Source organism: Meles meles, chromosome 7, assembly GCF_922984935.1.
Source record: "Meles meles chromosome 7, mMelMel3.1 paternal haplotype, whole genome shotgun sequence".
NCBI lineage: Eukaryota > Metazoa > Chordata > Mammalia > Carnivora > Mustelidae > Meles > Meles meles.
The window spans coordinates 38,494,989-38,511,553 of record NC_060072.1 but is presented as its reverse complement, the minus strand read 5'-3'; the positions used below and the strand labels follow the sequence as shown (position 1 = coordinate 38,511,553).

At 35.0% G+C, this 16,565-nt stretch overlaps 1 protein-coding gene across 1 annotated transcript in view; it reads left to right on the top strand.

Annotated features, from left to right (window-relative positions):
- The first annotated feature begins 14,373 nt into the window (after nt 1-14,373).
- Nucleotides 14,374-16,565, top strand: part of PTPRQ (protein tyrosine phosphatase receptor type Q) — a 196,893-nt gene continuing 194,701 nt past the window's right edge. Inside the window, exons 1-3 of the mRNA XM_046012882.1 lie at nt 14,374-14,430; nt 14,787-14,898; nt 15,554-15,780. Coding sequence (XP_045868838.1) covers nt 14,374-14,430; nt 14,787-14,898; nt 15,554-15,780 — 396 coding nt within the window. The remainder of the gene's footprint in view (nt 14,431-14,786; nt 14,899-15,553; nt 15,781-16,565) is intronic.

Below are 16,565 nucleotides of genomic sequence, written 5' to 3'. Positions count from 1 at the left end.
AGCCTTAAATGACACATTGGACCAGACAGAGTCAATAGGTAAATACAGACTATGCCATCCAAAGACAGTAGAATATACATTCATCTTAAGTGCACATGAAATATTCTCCAGGATCGATCACATGTTGGCCACAAAACTAATCTCTATAAAAAGACTGAAATCCTATCCAGCATCTTTTTTGACCACAATGGTATGAAACTATAACTCAGTTATAGGAAGAAAGCTGAAAAAGTCACAAATATGTAGAGATTAAACAACATGCTACTGATCAATCAGTGAGTCAATGAAGAAATCAAGGGAGAAATCAAAAATACTTTGAGATATTTTGGTGTAGTACCAGTAGTTTATTTTGGCTTTTGTGTCCCTTGCCTGAGGGAGCATATCTAGAAAGATGTTTCTATGGCTGAGGTCAAAGAAATCACTATACCTATGTTTTTTTCTAGGAATTTTATGGTTTCAGGTTTCATATTTAGGTTTTTTAATCCATTTTGAGTTTATTTTTGTGTATAGCGTAAGAAAGTCGTTCAGTTCCTTTTTTTGTTTATTTTTTTTTTATTTAGCTGTCCAGTTTATCCAGCACCACTTATTGAAGATACTCTCTTTTCTCCATTGTATTCTTACCGTCTTTGTCATAGATTATTTGATAATGTAGGCATGGGTTAATTCTCATCAATCTTCAATCTTTTAAAAAAAATATATTTATTTATTTGGGAGAGAGAGAGAGAGCACAATCAGGGGAGTGGCAGGTAGATGAGAGAGAGAAGCAGGCTCCCCACCAAGCAAGGAGTCAGATGAGGGACTCAATCACAGGACCTGGGGATCAAAACCCAAGCCAAAGGCAGATGCCCAACTGACTGAGCCACCTGGGTTGCCCAAAGAAGCTTAATTTTGATGTGAATCTCTTTACCCCCTCCCTTGCCACACAACAATCAGAATTCTCTCCCCTAGAAGTAAAATATGTATCATTCTTGGGTTTAAAATCTCCTGCCATGGCTTACAATGCTCTTCCTTTCTCTTGTGACCCTATCTCTTCTCCTTCCAGTCTCTGTCAGCTCAGGAAAGGCTACTGTCCTTAAATCACTGCCCAATTTTTGCCATCCTCTTCTCCTTTAATCCATCAGCTAGTTCTGGCACTTATACCTCTAAAACAGATTGTTGGTGTGTCTATTTCTCTCCATCACCACTGCACCTCTCATATCCTAGTCACTATAACTTCTTACCAAGATAGCAGTCTAGGTGACAGATGGTAGCTCCTCACATCCCAACTGGTCTCTGTTTCCATTCTTGATTCCCTTATAATCCACTTTGGATATAACAGCTAGAGAAAGAGAGAGCTATTAAAAACACAGTGTCTCTCATTAGTTTAACATCTTCTGGTAGATTTCCATTGCCTTCAAATAAAAATTAAACTCCCTGCTATGGTCTCCAAGACCTCATGTGATTGGACCTTCATCTAACTATCCTGTCTACTTAGTTACTATGGTACAACCATATGTGAATTTCTTTCTACTCCTCTAGTATGCCAAAAACATCTTTACTACAAGGTTTTCCCCTTGACATTCATTTTGCATGGACATCTTGCTTTCAGTTTTGGTTGTCTTTTTCCTGTTATTAAATTCTTTTTTTTTTTTTTTTTTAAAGATTTTATTTATTTATTTGACAGAGAGAAATCACAACTAGGCAGAGAGGCAGGCAGAGAGAGAGAGAGAGAGAGGGAAGCAGGCTCGCTGCTGAGCAGAGAGCCCGATGCGGGACTCGATCCCAGGACCCTGAGATCATGACCTGAGCCGAAGGCAGCGGCTTAACCCACTGAGCCACCCAGGCGCCCCCTGTTATTAAATTCTAATCTCAAATATTATCTTCCCATCTCCTTTTCTGATTGTCTGATCTAAACAAAACTGCTCTTTGATCTAAACAAAACTGCTCCCTGATGTAGCTGGGTTATCTCATTCATTTATTTATTGAGTTTGCTTGTTGTTAGGTGCTACCGCTAGGTGTTAACTTCTCTACAGTCAGATGTCTTTTCTGTCTTCTTTATCCCAATTATACCTAGTGTCTATACTAAAGTTTACCCTGAATAAGAAGCTCAATAAATGTTTGATAAATAAGTAAAACATAACATTGTTTCCCCATATATGATTGGGATAATTATGGAGGGAAGTTATCAACACTGAATGTAGTATCAGGAAAGTGTAGAACTTGAGATGCACTTTTAGTAAGCTTCATACTCATGGAAAAGAAATTATTCCACATGAGCAGGTTCACAAGGTCATGAGTGAGCATTCTAGCTGTTATTTCCAAATGTCAGTCAATGATAGGGGCCTCCTTATAAATCATTCATTGAAAATCCTATTCTTTCTGAAATTATTTGATTCGTTTTTATATTCAGTGTAGGTGAAAAATCCTAAACATTTTTAATATTAATTGTAAAAAGTTCACATTTTATTTTACCCTTACCTGTCTGTACTAATTCTCATTTCTCAAGGCAAATGACAAAAAATAATCTTTCTTTGGGGTTAACTGAGGCCATAAAATTATTTATTGTCAGATGAAACATATAACTCTAGAGTTAATTTTTCCTATTTTTGTATGAACACTTTTTCCCCAGAGACTGTAAATTATGTATATACTAATAAATGAAACTTATTCTAAGAAATCATGTTAATATTTAGGATTCAGATAATTTTTCAACTATATTATATCACTAATGGTTATCCTAGTCATTCTCAACCAATGAGATTGTTTGTTAAATTTTAATGAATTAAGCAACAGTATCCTGTTTGCTTAGCACAGTGTAATTGCATAATTGGGATCATTTACCTAATCATTTAAAATTAATCATCCCAGTTCTTCAAACTATGCTTTAAAAGTAGAAATAAAGCCAGAATTACATTTTTTTTTTCAATTGGTTTCTGTTAGATGCATAGTCCCCATACTTTGGGAGGTAAATCTCTATCCTTCAAATTGGATTTTAAGAATTTATATATTTTACCTGAGATCACCACAGACTGTTTCTTTTCTTTCTAGGCATTCTTTCTAGGCATTCTAAGGCATTCATTAATGCCTTAATGTAACTCTTCGTATGTTCAAATTTAGCACTCCATTAAGATTATATTCTGTTATTACAAAGTACCTTCTCCTACCATCCTTTTTGTCCTGGAAGTCTTCAGCATTCTCCTCACTCCTCCTGCCTTTCCATATGCCAGACAAGCAAGGTAATTGTCAGTGACACCTTATAAATCAATAAACAATGATATGCATCCAGACCTCATGATTATCTTTCTCAGTAACAAAACACTCTTCCCACAAGACAGTGATAAACATGTCTACCTCGGAAATTTGTTTCTCTGATTCCTACCACATAACAATTGCTTTTTAAAGCATAATAAAGTTTAAATAATTTATAAAATTAATGTCATTATTTTCATTTAGATACATCTTTCTGTTTTACAAACACGAAATACAGAGTGAAGAAAAGTAAAGATTGTTCAGCTTTTAATGACTCAATAAATCTTCAAGGTATTAGAACTATCAGGTTATTCCACTGAAAATTTCTAAAGGCAATGCCGGTACTCAGAGCTTTAATGAATAATTGATTGGCTCAGGTCACAATGAAAGATGCCTGGCATGGAGCATGACATTTGTCATGCATCCATTTAATAATCATTGGAGGGCGTTCTCTATCCCAGATGTGTATTTTTATTGTTCTCTCTCTTGCTGCTTTGTTTTTGTTTGACTCTCCTAACACTGAATGTATTCCAGTCTATTTAACAGTCCTCCAAATACTGTTTCTTTCCTGAGGCACATGTGTGAGTGCTCTGGAGAGCCCTGGGGCTTGTCCCCATTGTCCATTTCCTTGACATGATGGACCCAGCTTAGTCTCAACCTTTTGCATCTCCTCTCAACCCTGTCCTCTGACATTATATCCCACTGCTTTGTGCTGCCAGGGTCTCTGCCCAGGGGCCAGCTTTCGTAGATGGAGTACTGGGAAGATCGTTTAAGACTGACTACTCCGTGTGCTTGTACTTGATTCATAGGACATTGTCATCTTTGTCAGGGCAGAAGTGGGTGTACAGATTGTTCCATGGCTCTTTTTTTGCAGTGTTCTTTCTTACCAATTTCCTTTTTCTCTGACCAGTGGGGAACATGAACAGCAGGTCTGCTAAGTACATGTCCAAGTGGGAGGTGTCATTCTTTCTAGTAGGCACCCTCAATTTACAGTAGTGATACATGTTGGTCTCCTTTACCTGCAGTGTGGGGTGTGGGCAGAAGCTGCCTGTTTAGAATTCCTTGGGAAGCCAGGGAAAATCCATGGTGTTCTTTACTAGGTCAGAAACTTGTGACTCCAGTGGTTCCTGCTTTTTCCTCCTCTAGTATTCTGCTTACATGGAGTTGGGAGAGTGATTTTTACACAATATTTTTTTGTTTTCATGTGACCAACATGAAAAGTCCAATTCATTATGCAGTACATCTATTATACCCATATCGACATATAAGTCAGAATATATATGTATATACGCACATATGTACACAGATATATATTTTAAATACTTCATTTATATATATCTGTATATACATATGTACATATATATCTACATATGTGTGGATATGTGTATGTGTGTGTGTATGAAATTTTAAAAACAATTTGAGACTATTTGTGTTTTAGTGCATAAACTTCTGAGTCAGACAATTATGCTTATTAACTATGGGAACTTCACTAAGTTATTCACTATCAACTGGCCCCAAATTACTCCTTGATGAAGACAGGAAGAATCACAACCCCTTCTTTGAAGTATTAATGTCTGTGAATTTGATGGGTACAGAGTTGGTGCTAAGTAAATTATTTTTTAACAATTAAAAGCATAAATTTCTTTCTCTAGATATCCCTTTGTATGACATCCAGAAAGGAAAAGACATTTAAAATAATTGTGGATGACAACAAAGCCAAAGTAAAGAATTTGATTCCAGGGGTGGACTACATGTTGGACATGAAGACACTTAGAGGCAGAGATTACAGTGTATCTGTAATGACAAAAGTGGCTACAAGTAAGGTTATATCATAAATAAATTCTTTGCCTTATAGTTTTATAAGAACTTAAAGTGTTTTGGCTTAGCATAAATAAAGCCATTTGAAAACATAAAGCCTGATAATGAAGGAAAATTATGACCATAAAAATATGGTTAAGATAATTCTCAAAAACTATATGAACAACAAACAAATCTTTGTATGACTAAATGCATTGAGAAGTACCTAGAGTTTTTTCTTAATAATCTGAAGCCAACATGTATATATAAGTGTGTGTATTTATCACATATATGAAATACACATGTGTGCATATATGTATATATGTTTGTGTATACACACAAACACTATATATAGTATACCACAGTAATATAAACACAATTCATTTTCTACGGTGGAAGGAGTTTGATAGAAATTTTCTCCTCCCTGATGTTTGTAAATTTACTGTAAATCAGTTTCATAATATTTTGGATGTGGTGGAATAATAGTATCTTACCAGTAATTCTTATGAAAGTCCGTGAGGTCTATAGGATCCCCTCTCAGTGCAAATGAATTGGTAGTGCAAGAAACAACATTACGTCCTTTGACAAATGTATTAAAAATGTAGCAATATAGGAATGCTAAAAATTTTGATGTAACCAGAACCACATTCGAAATTACCCTTACTTCTGACCCTTATTCACTCTCTAACTTATTTGTTCAGTTTCTTTCTGCCTTGCCTTGCCTTTCCCTTCCTTTCTTTCCCCTCCCCTCTCTTTCCTTTCCTTTCTCTTTCCTTTCCCTTTTCCTTTCTTTTTCTTTTCTTTTTTCTTTGTAGAGAGCATGAGGGGGAAGGGATAGAGGGAGAGGTAGAGAAAGAATCTTACGCAGGCTCCATACCTAGCAGGGAGCCTAACAGAGCTTTATCTCAAAACCCTGAGGTCATGACCTGAGCTGAAATCAAGGGTCAGATCCTTTAACTGACTGAACCACCCAGGCGCTCCATTGTTCTGTTTCATTTTTATTCAACATCTAGCTAACTGCTAGTGGTAGCTAACAAATTTGGGATTATGTGGTATAAGGATACTTCTTGTTACAAGCACTCAGGAGGAACAAGTCTACAAGAATTACTAGTGACTTGACTTATGATTGATTAAGGAAAGACATTTGGGAACTAGGGAAGACATTAATGAATCACTTAAATTGAAGCTCAAATATATATAATGTCCTGTTTCTCTATTTGCAGAGCCAAACATGGAAGCTGTTATACATGAAAAAATTTAAGGATTGGTACCTAGATGATTAAATTATATTATTCCTATTTGCTTTGTGTATATATATAAATATATATGTGTGCGATTTTAATTTATATATAATTTACCTTTTCAATAGAACCATCTAGGATATGTGGCTTAACATTAAAAGCTGTGGATACTACTTCTGCACATTTAATGTGGAATCCAACAGAGACCAACTTCACTCAGTACAAGATTTATATATCAAATAGAACATTTGCAGACGAATATCTTATTTGGAGAATTATTCCAGAACACACAGTTACAGATCTGACTCCTGGTGGAATATGTAACATCGTCGTACATAGAGTGAGAGGCAATGTTGAGGGACCTGGCACATTTATCAGAGTTGTTACAGGTATACAAATTCCTATTAATATTTTAAAAATTCACATTTGCGTTACATATTATATTGTTCAAGATAAAATTTCAGTGCACTTTTTTTAATTTGAAAATTTAAACTTTATAAAATGAGGGTAAAATATTCATTTTATTGGGATAGTCTGTGCATTTTTTGAAATAATATAGGTAAAATGCAAATTGGATAAAGTAGTTTCTGGTGCATGGTCAGTGCTCAGGAAATGTAGCTAATATTACACTTGAATGTCACATCAAATTAGAGGTCTAGCTAGTGAAAGTAGGTGGATGATTTGGGGATCATCCATTCTCGTAAAAACTTACTCATTGTTTTTTGTGTCCTACTACGTGATATACACGTGAAAAAGCATAGTCTTGGAATGTACAGAGAGTGGTAAAGAATGGAAACATAAAGGAACATATAGTATAAGTCAAATTAATAGGTGAAACAATGGAAATAAGTTCAAACTTATTCTGGTTGCATAGAAAAGGAAAAGACTAGCTCCATGGCAGGAATGGAGAAGGTTCTTTGAGCCTGGTAATGATTGTAAAGTGTAAGGCATTTCTTAATTTGACTAGAGGGCATGTGGGGTGTGAGAGGGGGAAGACTCACAGAGAAAGGGAATAGCCTATGCAGAATTATGGAGGTGAAATGAATAATGGCATATTTGTGGAATTACAAGCAATTCAGTATTGTAAGATTTTGTTGTTTGTATATGTAAACAAAATCATATTCTGAACAAAGCATAATTTAAAATCCAAATGAAGCTGTAAAACCTATCAATATTTTAAATTTTTGAAAAAAGAACACAATCACAGCAATAACTTATGAGATTGTTCTTAAGTAATCTTTAAGACTGTGGATTCAACACGATCCAAACCAGACATGTGATGATAACTCAGTCTGTGGACATTTGTTATGTGGCTTTTACACATAGTATTTGCCTCTAATAGCTATTGTAACAAATTGCCATAAGCTCAGTGGTGTGAACCAACAAAAAATTGATTATGTCCTAATTCTGTAGGTCATACATTCAACACAGATCTTCCCAGTCTAAAGTCAAGGTGTTTGGAGGGTTGTGTTCTTTTGAGAAGTTCCAGAGGAAACCCAATTCTTTGCTCATTTAGATTGTTTGCAAAATTCAGTTCCTTGACCATGTCCTTGCTGGCAGCCGAGAATTGATGCCAGCTCTAGAGGAAGCCTCATTCCTTGGCTTATAATCCTCGTCTTCTATCCCCAAAGCCAACAAAGAAGGTTGAATTGCACCCATGCTTAAACTCTCTCCTACCTTCTTTTTCCTGTCACATGTGACTATTCTTCCTTTCACTTTTAATGGCCTGTGTGTTTAGATTGGTCCTACCTGAATAATCTAGGTTGATTTCTCTGTTTTAAAGTCCATAATCTTAGTTACATCTAAAGCTCCTTTTGCCATGTAACGTAACATATTACAGGAGTTCAGGGGTTAGCATGTGGGCACCTTGGAGTGTCATTTTTCTACATACTAAATACACTATTGTTTTCCTAAATGTGATATGTATGTGACAATGTAAAACAAGCAATGTGTTTAGAATTCATTCACCAACTTTACTCCTGGATTTGATACTTATTAACTATTATTGTTTGTTATCTAATATTTCGCTTTATGTTTCAGTGTAGTTTGGAGTTCATGATCTTTGAGACTCCTTATGACTCTTCAACGTTCTATTATACTTTGTACATTTGTTTTTTTAATTTTTAAAGATTTTATTTATTTGAGAGTGAGAGAGAGCACATGAGTGGTGGGGAGGGACAGAAGGAGAGGGAGAGAGAGAGAAGAAGACTTCCCACTGAGCAGGGAACCCTTTATAGGTCTCGATCCCTGGACCCTGAGATCATGACCCAAGCCAAAGACAGATGGGAAACACACCTAATCACCCAGAGTCCCCTACTTTGTACATTTTAAATATTATTTATATATAAATACTCTACATCTTTGTTATTTCTTAAAAAATACATTTGTTCAATCATGTATTCAATGTCTTTTCTTCAGAGTGTCACAGTAAGTACAGTATACAATCAAACGCATTAAAACTGGACCCATTCAAGAAATTTCAGTCTGTGGCAGGTTTTCTAAACCTCAGTACTACTGACATTTTGGGCTGGGTGATTCTCTCTTGTGTGGTCTGTATTACGCATGGTAGGATGTTTAGCTGCATCCCTGACCTCTGCCCACTACATACTAGTGTCATGGTAATCACATTCCATTTCCAGAAATCCAGAAGTTGGCAAAGTCACAAATGGTCCATGGTAAGCACTGATGTATGTGGTTGGACGGAAAGATCAAATCAGTGAGCAAAGATTGAGAAAAAGTATGGTAAATTTTTTGCTGATGTACAGGTAAAGAAGATTATGCAGTAAATGGAACAGAGTTTGCTTAATAAGAATTTGGTAAAGTAACCAAAGTAACGTCAATGTCAGAAAAGTTTCATGGAAAATATAGACTGTACACTTTATGAAATAGTTAGGAACCTGATGTTCTGATTGCAGTGTGGTTTAGGAGATGGTTTTGAGAGATTATAGGTGGGTAATGGAAGTCACTGTTAGAGGAGAGGAGTGATTTGAAGTGAGTTGGTAAGGAAGGGAAATAGGGCAGGGTGGCAATCTAGGTTCCTGGGGTGGGAGCGGGCCGGGTAATCTCTGGAGCAGGAATAGATCCTGCCGCCCTGCTTTTTGCAGAGTGGTAATAATGGAACAATGTTGGGGGGGGGGCATTGTGTGCAGAGCACTGTTGAGGAGGGGGTTAAAAGTAAGAAATGAAACAGAGGCAATGTGATGGTTTTCTACTAGTCATGGCTTATATTTACTAAGCTCTTGTTATGTTCAAGCCACTCTTCTAAGCATTTTATGTGTATTAACTTATTTTATTCTCACAACAGTGTACAGATTAGCAGTATTATTATCTCCAAATTGATGCAGCTAGTGAGGTACAGAGGGGTTAAGGATTTTGCCTAAAATCTTACTTATGTGGCAAAGCCAGGATTTAAACCCAGTAAACCAGTTCCAGGGCCCATGACCAGTGCCTGTACTAAAAAATGATTCCTTCTTTAGACTCTTATGGCACCTAATGTGATGCTGACTTATTAGAGAATGCTTATTTCATTAATAATTTATACCTATTTCTGAAATAGGAGGAAGCTATAGGTATATTGCCTTAGATGGAGTCCCTTTAAATTGGGTGCCACTTCAAATAATAATCTTAGACTTAACAGTAAAACTATGGATCACCCTATTGCTTGAATCCTCTATAAAGTATTGATTTATTTGGGATTTCTTGATCTGCTGTTATTTGTAAGCCACTTTGTATAGGTTAGAGAGGTACAGTTATCGTAATTATTGAACCTTAAGTTCTGAAGCTGTTGCTTCTAGATCTAAGTCCTGGCTCTACCATTCACCTATTAGCTTCGATACCTTGGTGAAGTTGCCTAGATTCTTTGTTTCTTAGTTTTCTCATTTCTTAAATGGCAATGATAATTGTGTGTACTTATGAATGGTTATGACTGTTGCATAGAGCGTGTGAAAGTGCTAGCCCAGGACAGATGGTATCATAAACTTGGTACAATTAGTGATAATTTTGCATGTCTTATGCATGAGTATCTCCTCAATGATAGTATATATTATGCCCAGCTTATGATTTAGTCATGGAAGGATTTAAATGGGATATGCCACGCTTATTCTATACAGTCTTGGTACATAGGAAGTATAAATAAAAATTCATAATAATGGTAGTGGAAACTTTTTAAGTCTTCCCATTTGATTTTAAAATAGCTGGCTTTTGTTTTCTTGATAGTGTTTTGGTAAGTATGTACAAATTTTTTGTGGGTATTCCAAGGTATGTAACATTTTCCTCTCACTTTGTGTAAGTATGCTTTTTGAGTCAGAATCTTCTGAGGAGTTCCCTTATGTAGCTTGTTCTTCCATTTTGAATCTCCTCCTCCTCTCTTTCTTAAAGGTTAATATACCACAGTTTGTACCAGAATTTTGTTTTTTAGGTCCTCTGAGTTCTTTTGAACTTATTTTTTCCTTTATAGACACTGATCATGGGATTAGATTGCTGCTTTTTTTTTTTTTTTTCTAGTTTCTCAAAATGCAGGTTAGGTGAATTTACCAAAACACCAAGGGGAAAAGTTGAAAGATTGTTTAAAGGTATATTGTTGGGGCGCCTGGGTGGCTCAGTGGGTTAAAGCCCCACATCGGGCTCTCTGCTCAGCAGGGAGCCTGCTTCCTCCCCTCTCTCTGCCTGCCTCTCGGCCTACTTGTGATCTCTTTCTGTCAAATAAATAAATAAAATCTTAAAAAAAAATAAAACTATATTGTCCAGTATATAGTGATAAGCAATCTGTGATTATGGATTTTTAAGACATGGCCACTCCAAATTCAGCTGGGTGATAAGTGTGAAAGACAGAGTATTTCAAAGACAGTATCAAAGACAGGGAACTGGCTCACTAATAATGTTATATTGACTAAATGTGAAATGATGTTTTTGATATATTGGTTTATATAAAATGTATTATTGGGTTAATTTTACATGGTCCTTTTTACCTTTTTCATGTGGCTCACATTATATTTTTTGGACACTGCTGCTTTATATAATCAAGAGACAGTTAAGCATATTTAAGTCTCTGAGATATCCCGCAATAAAGAAAGCTGTTTAACTTAAACAAAGAAGTTATTGACAAAGTGGCTGAATCACAGAACATCTATTAAACTCTGAGGATTTAGGTTTCTGAGGATTAACTCGAGAAATTCTGGTCTGAAAAAAATATGTAACTATGTCTAGAATTCTGTTTGCTATCCCTAATTAAATTGAACACAATGTGATATTCTCTTGAAACTCCAAACACATCCATCTCATAATTTGATTTTTGTTGGTTAGTAACAGTTTGGTTGAGAGTAATAGTTTCGCTTCATATTTTCCTGCCTTTTGAGAGATTACATTCCATGAGGTACAAATCAAGTATTTATTATGGCATTTACTTTCAGTTAATTGAAGCTTCCAGCTCATATTCAGGACTGTGCACTCTCCCACAATGGCATAAGAGTTGTTCCATCTCCACTATCTTTTTCTGAGAGCAAACCTCCTGTCTCTCTGTCCAGACTACCACAGTATCCTACTAATTACCCTCCCATTGCCATTTTCGCTTCTATCCAAGTCTCATGTTTTTCATATACTATTTCTTTTAAAATAATAATTTTAAAAAGTCACATTGATTTCCTCTTCAAATTCTCCAGGTTTCCATTGCATTTAAGGGGGGCGGGGAAGCTAACATCTTTATGATAGCGGGCATGATCATCAGACTTTCTCTTTCTTACTTGATTCCAGAAACTCAGGTTGGCCTTTCTCACTTACACTAAATTCTGTCCACTTCCAGGGCTTCTATTCATTCTGCTTCGAAAAGTTTTTACCAAAGAGTGTGGAAGCTTCCAGTCTTCTCTCTCAATCAGATCGGCAGGTTTCCAGACAAATACATTCTTCCTCTTCTTGGTGAGACATGCTTTATCCTTAGCCAACCCTCCTTCAGTGTGTAATCTTAACCCACAGTCTAGGAAACTGTATCCTATCTCATCACCATCCCAGTAAGCAGACCTTTACCTCTCCTATCTTTTTCTTCTTCCAAAGTTTCATTCCAGGTCCTTTTCCAGTTTCTTGCCTAAGATTTCATGGATATTAGTTACTTTCTAGGATCTTGGAGGAAATAAAAAGTATTAGTCCTCACATAAATCAGTAAGTATGAGTACTAATTGGTTGGACTTTTGCCATGTTAGATTTTTGCCTGTTTTACTATGAGCTGGTGAGAAGAACCAAGCTCTTTTCTCTCAAGCTTGGGAATACGGAGGACATAGGTCTGTGTTCAGAATGATCCAGGAAAAATGCCAGCAGCAGCTATGCATAATAAAGGAATTCTACCCATACAAACTGAGTATTCCTCTGATCTTTTTACCTTGGGTTTATGTATTCTAAAGAGTTATTATAAGACTACAGTTTTCCCTACATGGACAATTTGGAGATGATGCTGAGAGAATGTCTATTGTATCTTTGAGTGTCATGGTGGAAATTAACTGGTCAATACCAGGGCCAGTTACCAGGGAAGCACTTTAAGCCTTAAAAAATCTTTGAAAAGAAGATAAAGAAAGACTACTCTAAAAGTATCTCTCACCTGCCCCAATGTGAGACATTGACCTGTTAAGGTTTCTATTTTATACCACGTGACCTATCAGTTTAGTTAGAAAATATATATTTCATTTTTTTATTATATCCATTTTAAATCATCTCTGATAGATGGCTTTAAAATGATAAGCAGGGTTAAATATTTAATTCCACAGTCCTTTCTTTTGGAAGTGGTATTAAATTTGTCTTTATCGGGTATGTCTTTGGCATGCTTGGCTTCATAATCTCTCTTCCTCCCCCTATATTGTTTGTCTGGAATCTGCACTAAAGATAAGGGAGAGTGAAAATCTGACTCATTGGCAACCAATCAGAAGAACCTTATGTAGAAAACTCCCTCCAAGTAGGTACAAGCAGCATAAACAAGACTGGGAAAAGTGGAAGTAAAAGTCGAAAAATATGGTTGAAGTGGCTAGAACTATTAATACTTATTGTTGAGAAGCTATCGTATTTCACTTCCTACATGAAGAAAGCCTTTTTTTTAAGGAGACACCTGACTAAATATTCATCAGAAATGCTCACCCTTTAAAAAAATTTGGCAGATGTTAGTTATATTTTTTCCAATTATCTTCTGCTTCGTAAAATATTCAGGTAATTGGATCAGTAGTTTGGATTTAACTAATTTGCTTAAAATGATTCAAGTTTTCAATTAGAGCTTAAGGTTTATAAAACAATTTGGGCAACCAGCAGATTTTAGCAGGTAAAGAATATCCCAGAAACAGATAAGTAAATTGATATATTATTTCTGATAATTATACTTAAAAAATAGTTATTATTAAAGATTTAGATGCCTAACACTTTTGTGTGACCAGAGATAATTTAGAGGATTTGGTGCCTTTTAACAATGTGGTTATGTTAAAATCTGACAGATTATTGATTTTCATTTTTTTCTTTTGAATATTTAGGAGAATAACTCTATTTCAAACCTCTATTTTTCAATATCAGAACCGGAAAAACCCGAGAAACTTAAAGACTTCAATATTTCCACACATTCCTTTTCTCTATACTGGAGCCTGCCCTCTGGCCATGTGGAAAGGTTTAATGTAGATCTTGTTCCTGACAGTGGATTTGTTACTATCAAAGATCTTAGAGGTGGAGAGTATCAGGTATAGTTTTCATTATCATACTTGGTGAGCCAACTTGTATTTATATTTGGTCCTCATAGGAAAGTTCTTTATGAAACTCATTCACCATGAACACTTACTCCTTTGAGAGTTTTTAAAAGCATAAAATGAAGACAAAAACACCGATGCTGAGTTGATGAGTGTAAGTTTCAGCATGGGTGGACTGTTACCTTAGCAACGTCGATGTCTTTTTTTTCTTAAGTCTTACCCTGAACCTACAGCCAGCCATCCAAGGGTTCATGAATAGTTTAACAAAGAAAGGGCAGAGCTATTGAGTAATCCAGGCTCATTAATTGTGTACTTGCCAGGAGGATCTGTCTTTAAATCATTAATGCAGGCAACATTTCTCTCTAGAGCCATCAATGTGATTCCACTGCCTGAAAAATGTAATAATGATGGATTTTCTTATCATTATTCTTTTACTTTTTATTGGAACTTCAGAGACACAGGTATTTCATATATACTCTTAAAAACCAGGGTTAAGTAATGGGTTGTAGATTTCTTAAGACTCTTAAATAGTTGTTTCTTGTGACAACAAACTAGAGGGATTGAAATACTGATTTAGTTTTTGATAACACCGTATGCTTTGTAAGTTTTTATTATCTGTTACTTGGTAAATAGTTATGTGATAGAATAAATTTATTATATTTTGCAATAATATGGAACTTGGAATATTTTAAACAGTGCAGAGTTTATAGGGTGAGATGTTAACTTTATTTTGTTGTTCTTGTGATGGATTTATTGTTTTAGCTTTTTTGTTTTCCAGAAAGAGTTTTAATGCAATTATTTGGTTTTGGTGTTCCAGGTTGATGTTTCCAGTGCTGTTCCTGGGACTAGGTACGATGTAACCATCTCTTCTATTTCTGCTACAACATACAGCTCACCTGTTAGTAGAACAGTGACAACCAATGTAACAAGTAAGTATATGTTCCTTTTTTCATGAAGTACTTTTTATGAAGTATTTGCAGCTAGTCTATTGGATGGAAATACTTACCTTAGCACTATGTGCCTTATATACATGAAAACAGGTAAGTAATTAAAGCAAAATGGAAACTTAGGAAAGTGATATGTTTAGGACCTGTGTCTTACTGGTTCTTTAGCTTTCTTGACTTTCAGAGTAAAGATAATTATACTTGTTTGTGAAATTGACCAGAGAGACCGATGGTAATATTTAAATAATACAGAGCTATGAAAATAGACTCACTACTCTTGTTCAGGAAGAATAATTAAGTTTGTAAGACTGTTTTCTGGCTTTCTTAGTTTTATGTGTAAGCTTTGCACAAATAAGTTTCTTTTAAAAATGATCTGGCATCAAAAGTGTATTTGGCATGTAGTATGTAGTAGCATTCCATTTTTTACATTCTTATAAAAGAATGTTTCTGGTATCCCCCAAAGCATTTAATCTTTTTTTTTTCTTTTGGTAGCAAAGCTCTAGGGAAGATAAAGTCACATTTGAGAGACCATTAGTCTTTGGGAACTTGGAAAATCTACATTTGTAAAAGCTTTCTTATTTATGATTGTGAAAATGCAATAATTGACCTTTTAAAAACTTTTTTTTTTTGTTTTAAATAGAACCAGGGCCTCCAGTCTTTCTGGCAGGAGAAAGAGTTGGATCTGCTGGGATTCTTCTATCTTGGAATACACCACCTAATCCAAATGGAAAGATTATGTCTTATATTGTGAAATATAAGGAAGTTTGTCCATGGATGCAAACAGAATACACACAAGTTAGAACAAAGCCAGACAGTCTGGAAGTTCTTCTTACTAATCTTAATCCTGGAACAACATATGAAATCAAGGTAATATTCTTGTTAATATTTAGTATTAAATATTAAGTATTTAGTATTAACACAGTATTAAAATATTCTATTCATTTTAAAGATGAGGGAGCTTTTTCCCACCTGGTTAAGTCTTTACAGCTGAACACAGGCAAGTGATTGAAGAATGATCATCTGAGTCCTCACCTCAGTGCCCATCTGGGCTCTTAAAATTTGAACAACTGTTATAATTTTTTTTCATTATTAGATGTATTTGTATAATTTATTTATTTTAAAAACATTTAACTTAGCAACTTTTTCAAAGAATGAATCTAGTTTAAATGACATAATTTAGGCTTTATAGGTAAAAAATAGTCTACTTTTTCATTAACCTTTAAGTTAGCTTTGTTATTTTTCTCTTAATCCTGTTGTATTTGTGTGTCAGTTATCAAAATTTGAATAATGGAATGAAAATTTCTATTGAGCCAGCTTCTCAGAGAACAATGAATTCAATTCAGTTCCACTCAATAAGTATTTCTTGAACATTTATTGTGTCTTTTGTGTTTATAAAAATGTTTAGTTCTTTACAATGTCTAATATGCAAAATCAAACATCTTATTTAGAAATTAAAGAAGAGCATATAAAAAGCAATCCTAAATTATGCCATATGAAAATGTTTCTAATTAAGATATATTTGTGATATTTTCAGAGTTTAGTAAAAGATACAGATATCTTTTTGATCCTTTCTATATTCAATATAACATCAATATATTCTTTGAGTTTTTAAGATAATTCAATATAGAGAAAAAAATCTTTAAAAGCTGTAT